At 35.9% G+C, this 16180-nt stretch overlaps 1 protein-coding gene across 5 annotated transcripts in view; it reads right to left on the bottom strand.

Annotated features, from left to right (window-relative positions):
• LOC106871456 (protein sidekick-1) overlaps positions 1-16180 on the bottom strand; it is a 648066-nt gene that overhangs the window by 103110 nt on the left and 528776 nt on the right. For all 5 annotated transcript variants that reach the window (XM_052967564.1, XM_052967565.1, XM_052967540.1 and 2 more), the window contains 4 exons: positions 13884-14180; positions 10098-10296; positions 6058-6161; positions 3863-3933 (listed from right to left, as the gene is read on the bottom strand). In XM_052967564.1, the coding sequence (XP_052823524.1) occupies positions 3863-3933; positions 6058-6161; positions 10098-10296; positions 13884-14180 (671 nt within the window). The remainder of the gene's footprint in view (positions 1-3862; positions 3934-6057; positions 6162-10097; positions 10297-13883; positions 14181-16180) is intronic.

Here is a 16180-nt window from a genome sequence, read left to right as displayed (position 1 = left end):
TGAATGGAGCAAATAGATAAAACATAGCCAAGAGGGTAAATAAAATATGAACCAACAAAGAAGCTTCTATGCAGATGCTCAGTCTGCTGGAAATAATTACCAAATCTCTCTCAACTCACACCCTGCTCTCCTAAATAAAGAAAGGACACATTAGAAAATGTTTAAAAGTTAGAGAAATAGCTATTTTTCATGGTATTAATAGAACACTTTTTCTCAACCACATTTTTGCTCTTTTTGTAGAAATTTTGAGTAATTACATTTTGTTTGGAACAATACTTTCCACAGTTGGATGATTTTCCTTCAGATAAGCATTCATGTGTAATCAAATGTTGAGCTTGAAGCTTGACAGAGGACTCAATCTGTAGAAGGAAGATTAAATCTCAAGACAGTCTAATCAATCTGTAGCCTAGTGTCTTATCTCCAAAGCAACTGTGTGCTTCTCATGGAGATTACTGAAAATCCTGTTGGCAAAATTATATCAAACATCATGGAAGGAGATTTCTATTATCGATAGATGTGGATTTCTATAATTGGCTTGCACATCTTACAAAGCAGCAAGGAGAAAATTGCATTGTTTAATATGTTTAAATTAAGAGGAGTTTTGGATTTTGGGGTTTTATATATCATCATCATGATTTAACATCTATTGTCCATGTTGGCATGGGTTGGATGGTTTTACCAGAGCTGGGAAGCTGCACCAGACTCCAGTCTGATTTGGATGCCCTTCCTAATGCCAACCACTTTACAGTGTGTTGGTTGCTTTTATGTGGCACTGCCATGAGTGCTTTACACACCAGCCAGATCAGTCTTACCACTTCTGCTGTGAGGTACAGGACTTCTTGAATACAACCAGATGTCTCGGTCCTTTGTCATCTCACTTGAAAGGTTCAGCTTCCTGAGGTACTTCATCCCATGCTTTCCTGGGTCTCCCACTTCCATCCACTTTGAGAGATTGACAGCTCTTTATGGAGATGTCAGCATCCCTCTGCATCACTTGACCAAACCAAAATAGTCTTCTCTCTTGCTCGCACACATGCACGCATGAACACACACAGACTGGCTTTCTTATTTTTTTTTAAGGCCTTATCTCTTGGATATTTATTTTCACTTCAGAATCATATGTTCCCAATATGCTTCCACACCTGAAATTTCTTCTCTAGTTCTGGTAGTGATTCTGCTATGAGGGCCAGGTTTGTAGGTTATATTTTACACATGATTGTTCTATGAATTTTCAACTTGCTTTGCAACAAATAATGAAACCACTGATAAAGTATTGCTGATACACACCAGTTAATGTTATTGAGATCTCTTCCTCTTCAAGTGACATGTTCTAGGTGTTGGCAGTCATACACTTCCGTGTCAATATCTGAAGATTCATGATTTTTCTTGGAAAAGATACAACAGTGGTTTGTGGTTGTTATCTGCTGGTTTATTTACAGTTTACTCTACTCGTCCTGTGTTCTTCTTAACTTACCCATGAGGCTTAGTATTAGTGCTATCTTAGACATTATTAGTACTCTCTCCAGTAAAATCCTGCATCATTGCCTCGAGATTGATTCTTTGATTAACATTTATTGAAGCCAAGGAAGGAGAATTCATGTCTTGTCAAGTTTTGACCAATCCTTTTACCATCACCTTGTGGTCTTCATAGCAAGAAAAATTAATTTTGCTGCTTATTGTCTGTTGGTTAAATAAATAATAAGTGTGATTATGATATTTATCTTCTACTTTTGGTGATCAGCCACAAGTTCAGAACTGTAATTTCTGTTTGATGATAATCTTGCTCATATGGGTTGGATGAGATTTGTTGAGGTAGATTTTTCTATGGCTGGATGCTTTTTCTGTTGCCAACTCTCACCTATTTCCATCTAAAGTAATATTTTTCAATGGCCAGACATGTTTTCACAGAAAATTGGAAATGAAGGATACTGCTTATATGATAGTGATGTCCTTTTATAACTATTATGTGACAATAATGCAATATCAAGACAAGGACACACACAAGACAAGCATCTTTCAGTTTCTGACAAACAAATCCAATGGTGCCATGCAGTATGACTGAACCTGAAGACATGCAGTTGGGAAGCAAACTTCTTAACCACACAGCCATGCTTGCATGCCTGTATATTATGTATGTGCAGGTATGGGTGTGTGGTTGAGAAGTTTACCAGCCAACTACATGGCTTCAGGTACAGTCCTACAGCGCAGCACCTTTAGTCAATGTCTTCTACTCCAGGCCAGGGCTGGGCAAAGCCTTATAAATGGATATGGTGGAGGGAATCTGAAAAAGAAGTCTGTTGCGTGTGTGAGTGTGTACCTGTGTTTGTTTACATCTGTTACTCATATGAAACTCATGACAGTTGTGTGATACTTGGCACATCTCAAGAAATGACGTGCTTGCTTCCAAAGCCATATGGAATGAGAGATCCTCAACTTGAAAACCAAGTTAGGATTAGTATCATCGGGCAGAGCATTTGGTGGTAAAACAAATGCCTCAATAACATATTCATCTAATACATGCTAGTATGAAGAACGAAATGTAAAAAAAATCAGAAATAAATGAATATATATATATATTGAACACACTAAAGTGTATTTATATACTTTTTATCTTTTACTTGTTTCAGTCATTAGACTGCAGCCATACTGGGGCACCACCTTGAAGGGTGAACAAATTGACCCCAGGACTTATTTTTTTAAGCCTGATACTTATTCTATCAGTCTCATTTGCCAAACCCCTAAGTTATGGGACACAAATCACAAACGCTGGTTGTCAAGTAGTAGTGGGAGAACACAGACACAAAGATATATATATATACACACACACATATATGCACAATGTGCTTCTTTCAGTTTCTGTCTACCAAATCCACTTAGAAGGCTTTGGTCGGCCTGAGGCTGTAGTAAAAGACACTTGCCCAAGGTGCTATGCAGTGGGACTGAACCTGGAACCATGTGGTTGGGAAGCAAACTTCTTACCACACAGCCATGCCGGTGCCTATATGTTTGAAAGCTGTGCAATATGAACTTTCAGCTTTTATTCTGTGATAAAATTACAAACAGGTACATTCATACAGGCATTGACACAGGAATAAAATTCTCAGTATTATGAAGGCCAAACAGCTATAGCTTCTTGGATTGATAAGATGCAAATATTCAAGCGAAGTGGATGGTAATACACTTCTCATTAACCAGCAACATGACAATATGTAAATGACCAAGCTGTTTTTTTGTGGCTTGCTGAACCAGTTTGTTTAAATATCAATTGGTAGAATGAGGTGGCAAGTTACAGTTTACAGGCTGGATACAGTCAGCCAACCATGTAATAATAAATCAATGGTTTATATTTAGCTTGGTATGTCTGGCTTAAAACCTGAGAAAGACTGGTTATTTATTCATGGGAGAAAACAGGGAATAATACGTCATGGCACCTTTCCATACTGGTAAGTGATGTGGATAAAAAGATTACTAACAAAAGCAAAAGAATTCAAGTAAAACATTATATATAAATAATTCAAGTAAACTAATAATACATCTATATGTATTCATCACAGGTGTTTGGTTCTATGAAAAATAAGAAAACCATGTTAAATGAATCAGTAATGAATTAATAATAGAATACAAAGGAAAAACAGGCTTTGCTTCAAGAGCCCTAGTTGTCCTGAGCACTGTGTATAGTCACTGGAGTGCAGTTTTGCAGTCCAAGCCGTATCTTTAATTGCTCTTCAAACTGTGTTATCTCAGATCATTTTGTGATAAGCATAACATAGTTCAGAATTATCACCTTGCGTTAACCCAGATCAGTGATGAATGAATCAGTGATAAATGACGATAGATGCCAATGGCATTGAATGTCACTTACCTGCCAAGTAACATTGACTGAATTTGTAGATACAGCAACCACTTTTACATTCTCTGGTGCATCTTCTGGCTCTGTGAAATAGCAAAAATTCAAATGTATTATTCTAAACAGCTTGTGATAGCATATAAATTAATAACAATGATTTTGTTTTTTCTTCAATAAATAATAATGATGGTTTCAAATTTTGACACAAGGTTAGCAATTTTGGGAGAGAGGGTAAATTAATTACCTTGACTCCAGTGCCCAACTGGTGCTTATTTTATCGACCCTGAAAGGATGAAAGGCATAGTTGAACTTGGAGAGATTTGAACTCAGAATGTAAAGATGGTTGAAATGCCGCAAAGCATTTTACCTGTCATGCTAACAATTCTGCCAGTTTACTGCCTTAATAATGATTTCCTATTTTGGCACTAGGTCAGCAATTTCAAGGGAGGATGAATGGCAAACTTGACCTTGGTGAAATTAGAACTAAGAATGTAAAGACTAGCAAAATGCTGCTAAGCATTTTGTCCACCATGCTAACGATTCTGCCAGCTTGCCACCATAATAATAATCCTTTCTACTATAGGCACAATGCCTGAAATTTGGGAGGAAGGGACTAGTTGATTACATCGACCCCAATGTGCAACTGGTACTTATTTCAATGACCCTGGAAAGGACAAACAGCAAAGTCGACCTTGGTGGAATTTAAAATCAGAACATAAAGACAGATGAAATGCCATTAAGCATTTTGTATGGTATGCTATAATCATTATAATTGTTATTATTATCATTATTATTATTTCTAATTTAGGTACAAGGCTAGCAATTATGAGGGGAGAGGATTAGTTAATTACATTGACCTTAGTACTTTACTGTATTTATCTCAGTGAGATGACAGTCAAAAAATTAAAATACAACTGTAAACTATAAAATAAGTTATGCTTTTATAAACTTGAAGAAAAGGTCCATCATCTTGAGAGTTTAAATTCAGACAGAACCAATAACAGGCACCCCAGAAAAAACCCTCACATTACAAATAGAAAAATTGAACAATAAACTTTCTGTTATTCATTATTATTCTTAGTATTATATTCTATTATTTTTATCCTAATCATTATCTGTAATTATTATTATCATCATTATCATTTTATTTTATCATTATCTGTAATTATTATTTTCATCATCATTGTCACCATGAACATATTCTCTTCAGTTCTGAGGCTTCTCTCAGTTATTTATGTCAATTCTCAGTTTCTTCCTGCAGCTTACAGATACAACATTTCCCCCCAACACAAGTGTTGTTCTTATTTCACTTATCTACAGTCGCTGCTAGGTTAAGTACCAGAGGTGGCAGTCAGCCATCTCTAATATCTATTAGCTTAAATAGTGTTAGACAGGTCTCTTGGAGTCTTGTATGATGACTGGTCCAGTGATGATGACATTAAAAGAAAAAAAAAAACTACTTGTTGGTGGAAACTTTAAAATACACCCTTATTTATGAGAGAAATGCCAAGGATTGAATCTAAACCTAATGATGCTAATGGGGTTATATACTAAAAGTCATAATAGTGAAGGTGTTGAGTCCAGCAGATGTTCTGTGGAACAGTGGTGCAAGCCCAGTCATAATCAAGCTGCTGACCAACAATGGCAAAAGAGGTCCGAATTTATTGTCCTCTATGGTCAGAAGAACACAATAAATTGATGAAGTCTGTCTGAGATATGAGGCAACAGAAAAGGTTTATTAAATCTCTGGAGAGAATGTTACCACTAGGATGTGAATGAACAGAGACTGGCTAACCAAGTCAATGATCAAGAAGTGGTTAGAAAAGGTGAAATAAGAGGATAATATACAGGCAGTGAAAAATGAACTGCTGGAGACTATGGTTCTAAAGAAACACCTGTTGCACTAGAGAATCTGTAGGGTTTGGAGACAGAAAAAGGAAATATACCAGCAGCAGAAGAACACAATGTACTTCCATGTGAAGAGCTACAGGAAGAGATTAGTTGTGCCATTTTTTGTATGTTTTATTTTGGCATGTTTTTCCAGAGCTCCATGCTTTTCCTATTTCCAGCCACTTAGCTTGATGCACTTCACCCAGTACATTCTGTAATGTCTCTCTTTTATGATAAAATACATAAAAACTTGATCATTCAATAAATATCATTAATTACATGGAAATTAGTTAATTGATAATTTTAGCTAGTCTACTTACTATCTTCTTCTGTACGAACATCATCGGAGCTCTCACTGAAATTACTTGTACCGATATCATTTGTGGCTGCTACTCGGAATCGATAGATAGTATTAGGCTTTAAGCTGAAAAAAGAAAAAAAATTATCAGCATTATTTATTTATTTATAATCATTATTATTAACAGTAATTATTATTTCTACTCTAGTATAAGGTAGAGTTGAATGGTTACATTTTTTTTTCCAGCCTGGTTTTATTTATCCAAACAAATATTGAATGATGTGTTGGAAAACATTTTGAAAACATGCCAAAATACACTGATTATAGAAGTGAAGAAAGTATTAAGAATTTTAGATGCATTGAAATTAAGTCTAATATGATGTGAATTGAATGTGCTACTGATATACATTTTATTGAATCTAATTTTACCTATGTTCATGTTTGCATTAGTACTACCCTCATCCTAATCACCTTCATTATCCAAATTTCAAATTTAGTTTTGCAAACAGGCTGGATTAGGAATGAGTTACATCTTGCCAAGTCAGAACGTGAGGTTACAAGGTTAAAAAACAAAAAAATTCATATCTTATCACTGATGAGACTTGATGTTGAGACTGAACATTAGTAGGTCATCATCAGCTGCAGGAAAAATGTGGGTGGGAAGAAAATTCCAAGGGGATAACATTTGAGGAAGCAGGATTAGGAATTGTGGTTAGAGCTGAGCTTAGGCTAGAAAGATATGAGGAGAAGCTATGTCTGGTTCGGTTGGGTGGAGATAGTATATAACAAGTTAGTTCTGAGCAACAGAGATCAATGTAGTGGTAAATAACAAAATAGGAGTAGTTAGAGAGCACTTCTGTTGGCTAGGGGTTGGAATGAGTTGGCATGTAATTCTTTTGATAATCAATTACCTGATATTTTAATGGATGTGATTTAGGTTGTTTAGGCATGTAGTAATGCAGTATCACCAGCATTCTAGACATCACAGTAGTATTTCATTATGGCTGTTACTTGAGCTTTGTCAAGAGTCAGCAGATAATCAGAGCTGATGTGTTTTCTGGTCTTGAAGTTAGAGCTAGTTTTTGAAATGCAGTGTTTGCTATGTTGTGAGTGGAGGCACAATGGCCCAGTGGTTAGGGCAGCGGACTCGGGGTCATAGGATCGCGGTTTCAATTCCCAAACCGGGCATTGTGAGTGTTTATTGAGCAAAAACACCTAAAGCTCCACGAGGCTCTAGCAGGGGATGGTGGCGAACCCTGCTGTACTCTTTCACCATAACTTTCTCTCACTCTTACTTCCTGTTTCTGTTGTGCCTGTAATTCAAAGGATTAGCCTTGTCAGACTGTGTCACGCTGAATATCCCCGAGAACTAAGTTAAGGGTACACGTGTCTGTGGAGTGCTCAGCCACTTGCACGTTAATTTCACGAGCAGGCTGTTCCGTTGATCAGATCAACTAGAACCCTTGACGTCGTAAGTGACGGAGTGCCAACAACAACAACAACGCTATGTCGTGAATATGAAACCTCTAGGAAAAAAAATCATCAGAAATTGTGTGGTATAGCATTTGTAGTTGACACTGAAGTTTTCTACATTGATGTTTTCTACCAAGATTAACCCTTTTGTTACCATATTTCTGTTGAGATGCTCTGTGTTACTTTCAGTTAATTTTAAATATAACAAAGAATTTAGTAAAACAACTTGGTTATCACTAAGCTAGTGTTAGGAATATAAATTGTAACTAAGGTTTGTTTGGTGGAAGATTTTAATTCAGGACTTTTGAAAACAAGACATTTGTACTATGGAGCCAGAAGCAGTTTCCGCTGGGTTGGTATCAAAATGGTTAAAGAGGATGACATATAAGATTCTTAGTGCTTGCTCTTGGGCAGCACAGATTAAAGCCTCCATTTCCGGTTTTAAATCACTTTTAGTCATCCACAGCCATCTTTTTTCTCTGTCTATCTTATCTTCAAGATCCCAATGAAATTGTCCATGCATTCTATTGTTTACCCACCTATTTTCAGTTTCATTTGTTTGCAATTTCTTGTATAGTGCTTTATCTTTGCAATCTTTCAGCCTACACAAGCCTGACCTTCTTACTTCTAATAGTAGTGGTTCTGTGGCATTTTTTACATACCATGCTTTGCTGTTTTCTTCTGCTCTAATGCTGTGTTTATATCCAATAAGTCCTCTTCCCCCTCTTTTTCTTGGTACATACAGTCTGTCTATGTCACATTTTGGGTGTAGTGACTCATGTCTAGTTAGCAACTTCCTTGTCTTTCTGTCTAAGATGTTTAGATCGTCTACTGTCCATGCGATTACCCCTGCTCCATATCTAGGGAGTGAAACCGACCAGGTGTTGATAGCTTCGATCTTATTCTGTCTGTTTAATTTTGACTTAAGGATCAGTCTCAGTCTGCACAAGTTCTCCACCTTAAATTTTTCTGTCATTTCTTTCTCCATCAATTTATCCATTTCCCAAATACTTGTAGCCTGTCTCTTCTATCTGCTTTATAACCTCCCCCAACGGTATCGTTAGCCCATCAATACATTTGATTTTGCCTCTCTTCAAGACTAACACACCACACTTTCTCAGTCCAAACTCCATTCTGACATCAGCACTGAAGGTATACACTGTATCAAGGAGGGAACTGACTAGGACGTCATCTTTCCCATAAAGTTTGAGGTCATCAATGAATAACAAATGGTTGACTTTTTGTTGGCAGCTTTTGAATACATACCCAACTTTTGCTTTCCTCAAATCAGTGTTAGTGGTATCAAGCACAGTACAAAGATCAGTGGGAGCAGGCAGTCCCCTTGGAAGATGCTCCCCCCCTAAACTTCTTCTGTATGCTGTCAGGTCTGTCCTGCAATTCGCCATACTTTTTCCAAGCAATCGTTCAACATCCGATGCAATACCAAATAGGTTCATAAACTCCATAATCCAAGAATGTGGGATCATATCGTACGCCTTACGATAGTCAATCCACGACACGGCTAAGTTTCTTTTCCTCCTCTTGCTTGTCTATCAGGAGTTGATTCTTGGTACCTCTGCACTTACGCTTGCAACCCTTCTGCTCATGTGGCAGGACTCCCATTTTTTTTCCAGATGTTCGTACATTGACTGTGAGTATTCCAGTCAATAACTTCCACATAAGTGGCAAACAGGATTATTATTATTACTATTACTGCCAATATTATTATCATTATTATTATTATATTATTATTATTATTATTATTATTATTATTATTATTATTATTATTATCCCCAATGCAGAAGTGGAATGGAAGAACAAGCCACTATTTTCACTATGCTTTTACAAACTCTTTCAAAATGGTTTTAAAGGAAAGTTATTATTTCTTTCTCAATTTGATATTCAATAACTAATTATACAGAACTGAATTTTCAGCTTTAAAAATTAGAAGTATTTTCTGGTTGATTTTTTTTTTTTCCCCCCAAACTTTATTGCGACAGTGATTACTCTTTTCAGCTTGCAGATTCTATTGAACTTCATATACAGCTAATTGCTGAATTAACATGCTTGCTTTGTAATAGTAAAAATACAAAATCTCATTCCGGTGCTGCTGTATTTAAATGAATCATTGAAAAACACTTTTTCTGCAAATGAAACACTATATTTTATCATGCTGTCTACCTTACTTAATGGATATATCATAGAAAGCCACAACATGGTGGAATTTGTCTCGAGAAAGCTTCTTGTATAGATATATAGTGCTATAAAGCACAGAAGTACACCATTTAGCAGACAAAAAGTCTAGCAGTGGCATGGCTAAATCTGGATTTCTGCATCTTTGCATGTCATTGTTAGCAAGTATCCACTATCAATCACATGCTTAGGCAAATTTTGCTTCTACTGATACAGTAAAACAGTGATTAACAAATCAGTGTAGTCACAAATAGCAGGCGTACCTCAATCCTAAGTCATAACATCAACAACATTCATCATGAGCTAGCTAAAGAGCACTGTCCTTGATTTTTGAATAGACAAGCAGCACCAATGGAAACAACAGCAACTATGAATAAAAAAAAATCCTCAACCTACTTTGTAATGGTGTATGTTGTCACAGAAGGTGGCACAACACTTTTTACTGTGTCCCAACCTTGCTGGTATTTTTTCTGATATTGGATAGTGAAGTTCCGTAATGGTCCATAGCCATCGTTACCATGATGCCAGCTGATGGTGATAGATCGTGACCAAACTCGGGAACTTTTAACTGGCTTTGACGGGCTTTCAGGAGGATCTAAAACAAGAATACCATTATAAGAGAATAACTGTACATGATTTTAACAAGTAAAAAAAAAAAAGACACAATAGTATTAGTAGTTTTGAGAAATGACATTAGAAACCAGATGAAAATAACTGAATAGCAACATTAATAAGAATGTTATATTTCTATGAAAAGTGAATTCCTTTTGAATCATAATAACAAACAGATAGAAAAGAAACACCTGTATAACATCTATGGTGGTGGTTGTTATTAACCTCAGTTGAAACTCAGTTTTGCAAACCTTTGACCAAAGATATTCTAGCTGTAACCTGCCTGTAGTTTGTTCAGGCATACTGTATCTAAGTTTACACTACCCAATGCGTCCTTCTTGTCTTTTTTTTTTTAATTTATAATTTATTTTTTTAGAATCACAGTATAGTGTGATGAAGAGAGATTTATTTGCTTTTTCTCAGAGGTTGTGTAATTATTTAGACACTTTTTCATTGGCTTGTATCACTTGTTCTTTTTCAGCAGGAATTGTTCCTGTCACAGCAAGCAAAAGACCTATACATAACACAGCTGGCAAAGTTGACATTGCAACTAAACAAACAGCATTGTAGCTACTACCTACTACATCAGTGTTACTTGGAGATTAGGTAGGTTGGACTGTAGAAAGTTATTGATCATAGCCACAGACACAATACAATGAAGGTGACAGGATATAAGAGTACAGCAGGATTTGAAATAATCTCATGAAAGTGCTTCTATAGGTTTGATTGAATTTCAAGTGATAGCAGCCAAAATATCCAGCAAATCTCCTTGCAAAAGGATACAGTTGAAGTTGTTCTACAGATTTTATGCCTAAAGAAAATAAGATGAGATGGATCATGAACATGCTCAATCAGGGTTAGACTGGACCTAAGCAACAAGAGCAGTACTTCAAATGAGCAAATGAGAAAACTTTTACAGTGCTTCCAACCTTGCTAGAAATAGCAGCCAAATCTACCTCATATTGTATCTTATTGTCTTATTCTTTTTGATATCAACATGCCTGAAACCACTCACTGGTTCTATGATATAAACCTACTGTTTTTAAAGTGTTCTAAATTAAAACCTTGCATATTTCATGCAAATTCATATTCCAAACACAAGGTTAATAAGGACATAGTTATTTTATTATATTGCCACCTGACTTGCTCCTGTGCCAATGGTATTTAAAAAGCACCATTCAAGCGTGGTTGTTGCCAGTGCCGCCTGACTGGCTCCCATGTTGGTGGCATATAAAAAACACCATTCAAGCATGGTTGATGCCAGTACCACCTGACTGGCCCTCGTGCTGGTGGCACGTAAAAAGCACCCACTACACTCTTGGAGTGGTTGGCGTTATGAAGAGCATCCAGCTGTAGAAACCTTGCCAGATCAGATTGGAGCCTGGTACAGCCTTCTGGTTTGCCAGTCCTCAATCAAACCGTCCAACCCATGCCAGCATGGAAAGCGGACGTTAAACGATGATGATGATGAAGTGTATTCCAACAGAAATATGACAACAAAAACGTTTAAAAAGGTAAGGTTGCATTGGTAGTCATAGGTATACTGTTCCATGAAACAAAATATGGATTGATCATAGCTGGAATGCCATTGACCATCTGTTTGATTGGTCAGAGCTGACTTTATGTCAAATGACATGACTAAATGATTGAAATAAGTGATCCAATGGGCTTAAAGTATATATTACAATCTTTTATTGTTTCCAATACTGTCCTGTCACCAAAAACCAAACTTTTCAGTTCATTTGTGCCATAATTCTGGAAATAATTCCTTCTCTGTATTACTTTGATTTCAGTTAAAATTTATAAGGTTAAAAAGGTTAAAAATCAAATTTCTATGGAAAATTTTTTTTGTTGAAATATACAACAGGGAGAATATGAAACACACAACAGGGAGAAATAGAAACAATTTCAACCAAATGAGTGAATCTTTAAGTGGTCACTCAACCTGCTAAAAATAGTAACCCTATCTATATAATTCTAACAACAACCTTCCACCTAAATAAGTGATGGCTGAGGAAAAAGTTCATTAAAATAATGAACTGAATGAACACACACACCACAAAAATATATTAAAAAAAAGCATTATTTTAACACGGCGCACAAACTTTTTCCTCAACCTAATCATCATCATCATCATCATCGTTTAACGTCTGCTTTCCATGCTTGTAGCATGGGTTGGACGATTTGACTGAGGACTGGTGAACCAGATGGCTACACCAGGCTCCAATCTGATTTGGCAGAATTTCTACAGCTGGATGCCCTTCCTAACACCAACCACTCCGAGAGTGCAGTGGGTGCTTTTACGTGCCACTGGCATGAAGGCCAGTCAGGCAGTACTGGCAAGGGCCATGCTCAAAATAGTGTATTTTACGTGTCACCTGCACAGGAGCCAGTCCAGGGGCACTGGCAACGATCTCGCTCAAATGTCTCTACACGTGCCAGGAAGGCGACACTTGGCTGCAATCAAAGATACACTACACTTGAAAATAAGATGGAATGGTCATAGACAGAATGTCTCTGATCACAAGTTTTCTTGGTAGGAGCTGATTTGGGGTTAAACAACAATGACAACCAACAAACCAACAACGTTCAGTATATATCTAACATATATCAAGTACAAAAGGTTATGTTGAAAACTGCATTGCCCTTGTACTAAATCTCTTCCAAAATATGCTGTATCATTTAAATTCACTGATGCATCAAATATAAATTATTTATTGGAGGAAGACAGGTAAATGTTTATATAGGGTATCAACAAAAAAATTACTTATGAAGAAAAACCAAAATACTGTATCTTTTTTTGAATATTTCAGACAAAAAAGGTAGTGCAAGTCATACAAGATGATTTTGGAGGACCAAAGCTTCTATCTGAAATGCAGCAGGATTTGGAAAGATAACAATGATGTTTGGATGTTTACTCAACATGTTTACAATATTGTACTACACTGACAAGTATGCTGGAAAATACAGTATTAGTTTGTAACATGTCAGGAAAGTTATTTTTGTTATTGCCTTGTAGCATAGTGGTGCTACGGCAAACTCCAGCCAATCATGGCTGGGTTCGTATTAATACCAAAAGCAGTTCTCTGCCAAAGAAGAGAGGTGGGCATTTTAACAATTTAGCGGAAAGACAGCATATGTGCAACATTGGAACAACCTCTTTGTTTTTCATACCAACTTCGCACTGCTAGCTCTGAATTATATCTGCTCACAACTTTGAACACATCACAAACAGCCTATTCTATTTATGCCAACTTTGCTCCATGAACTTCTGAATGCCATCAGCCCACAACTCTATGCTGAGTTTCTGTTAGCTTATAACAACTTCTAACTGAATCCATATTTTAAATGTAAGTTAGAAAGCTTTCTCTGACTCATGAACATACACTGGTTCTGCTCGCATGACTCGTCAACTCTCATTATCTTTTAATAGATTAAAATATTTTGTACTAAAAATACCTTCTGATATTCCATATTTCACTACAGTGGGTAACTTTTACCAACATTCCCCCTCTGTAAGTCTTTTAAAGTGGCTTAAAAAAATAATTGGTAAAAAATGAAATCACTCACATCTTTTAGCAGTAGTGAATACCAAAACTTCACTTGCATTTCCCCAGCCAAGAGCAGTCTTAGCAGCAACACTGAAAATATAATACTTCTCTTTTTTGAGGTTGTATGCTGTGAAGTTATTTACATTGGCATTTACAATTGTATAATTTGGTTGTTGATAACTGAAGTTAGCTTTTAGTCCGTAAGACACTCTGTATTTCAGAATGATGCCATTTGGCTTCTTTGGAGGTGCCCATACCACTTTTGCCATTTCATATGTTACAGTAGGAAAGTATATTATAATAGGTGGATCAGGAACTGAAAAATAAATGAAACAGACATTACTGATACAATATCAATGTGTTCACAGGCTATCATGTTATTTAGGGCTGTTCATTATTTCTTATTTCATATATACATGAATGAAAGTATGTATGTGTGTGTATATATCCCTTTAGTGTTCACATTATTCTGCCAAAATTAATGCTTTTTCATCCACATTGTTTTGAACTAATTATGCATTATCTTGTAGCTATGAGATTTTGATGAGGCAGTTGTTAATTTTAAAAACGATATTGTAGGGTTTGTGTGAGAGACCAGATCTGGCCAGTTTGAACATAAAACAGGCAGAATACTTTTGGCCGGATATGGCCGGTTTAAATGCTAAAGGGATATATATATATATATATATATATATATATATATATATATATATATATATATTTAATATTTTGGACTAATGGGTATATGTCGATTAGTGTGTTGAAGTGTTGAGTAGAGCACTGGCACAGTTTGGGCTACTTGGTGTCATCTGCAGTCGGGATATATTTCCATTGGAATCTACTGCAGGAACTCTGTAGTGTTAGTTAAGATAATGATAATGGATTAAGTAACCAAAAAATGCATTTGGTATTAATCATTATTTCGTACAACAATCAAATTTTTTACAGGGGAAGTAGATAGGAGATAGACACGGAGGGATTGAATTACATTAGGCTTAAGAGAAAGGAATTGTACTAGAAAGAAGAGAAAGGAAAAGAAAAGATATATATGCAGGCTAAAGTTTCTAGGATGAAAGGTTATCATGTTTGCTAGCTTATGTCAGGAGGCATATAGGTACATTCACATGAGCACATACACCCACAGAGAGACGTTGGTTGGCATCCCACCCAATTTTCTGCAGTTGTTTGTACAGCCTATGGTTAGAAGATAACTAGATTAAAGGTTAATCGTCTCATTTATTTAAAGGATTGGGGGCGGCTTGTAGACAGTTTGATACATTCTATATCTATATCACTCAGGGTGAATCACACACACACACACACATGTACATATATACATATATATTTTTACACTCACGCATACACACACACACAGAGTGTTGCCTGGGAATGAAAAAAGCAAAATAGATTGTATAGAAAGTTGTTATTCTAAATTCAATTTATTTTTCAATTGGGAAATCAATTTTGAATTCATAATAACAATAATAATAATAATAATAATAATAATAATAATAATAATAATAATAAATGAAAATACCAAATTTACCACTTTTATGATGGGAGATGAATTCTATCACATATGTTGAAGGAAATTACATATGTTTTTCTTTTTTTTTATACCAAAATGATACCCATCATGGTCAAATACACAGATTGATGGATACTGGATTGCATCCTATGATTGGTGGGTTGCATTTATCTGCTGAATCTTATTTCCTCTTCCTTGAATAATAATATCTCGCTTTCCATACTCGTCGCCTGTAATAATAGCTGCTACTTCATTTTCAGCAGGGGCATTGTAGCGGCCCCTGTGCTCAGCAATAAGCTTTTTGTTTGCATAAATAACTATCTTGTATTCAGTGGGTGGTGCAGATTCCAATGTATACTAGACGCTTCTGATGTATCTATTGTTTGCATGCAACATATCTTGCAGATCAAAGATTAACTCTTCTTCGAGGGCCAGTCAGGCGGTACTGGCAACGGCCACGCTCAATGGTGTTTTTTATGTGCCACCTGCACAGGAGCCAGTCCAGCAGCACTGGCAACGACCTCGCTCGAATATTTTTTTCACGTGTATACATAATATATATATATATATATATATATACACAATATATATATATTATTTTGTTTAAAAGAGTTCCAACACTTTTTTTTTATGTTTTATTTATATTCCTGCAGAACCAATGTGGGGTATAGAATATGGAATATACAATATATAATATAAAATAAAATAAAATAAAAATGGATGGCACCATGAAATAAAGTATTGAATGTAGATGAAATATTGAGTGTTCAATATAAAGGATCAAATAT

Source organism: Octopus bimaculoides, chromosome 1, assembly GCF_001194135.2.
Source record: "Octopus bimaculoides isolate UCB-OBI-ISO-001 chromosome 1, ASM119413v2, whole genome shotgun sequence".
Lineage (NCBI taxonomy): Eukaryota > Metazoa > Mollusca > Cephalopoda > Octopoda > Octopodidae > Octopus > Octopus bimaculoides.
The sequence above is the reverse complement of the archived record's forward strand: the minus strand, read 5'-3'. Positions and strand labels throughout refer to the sequence as shown.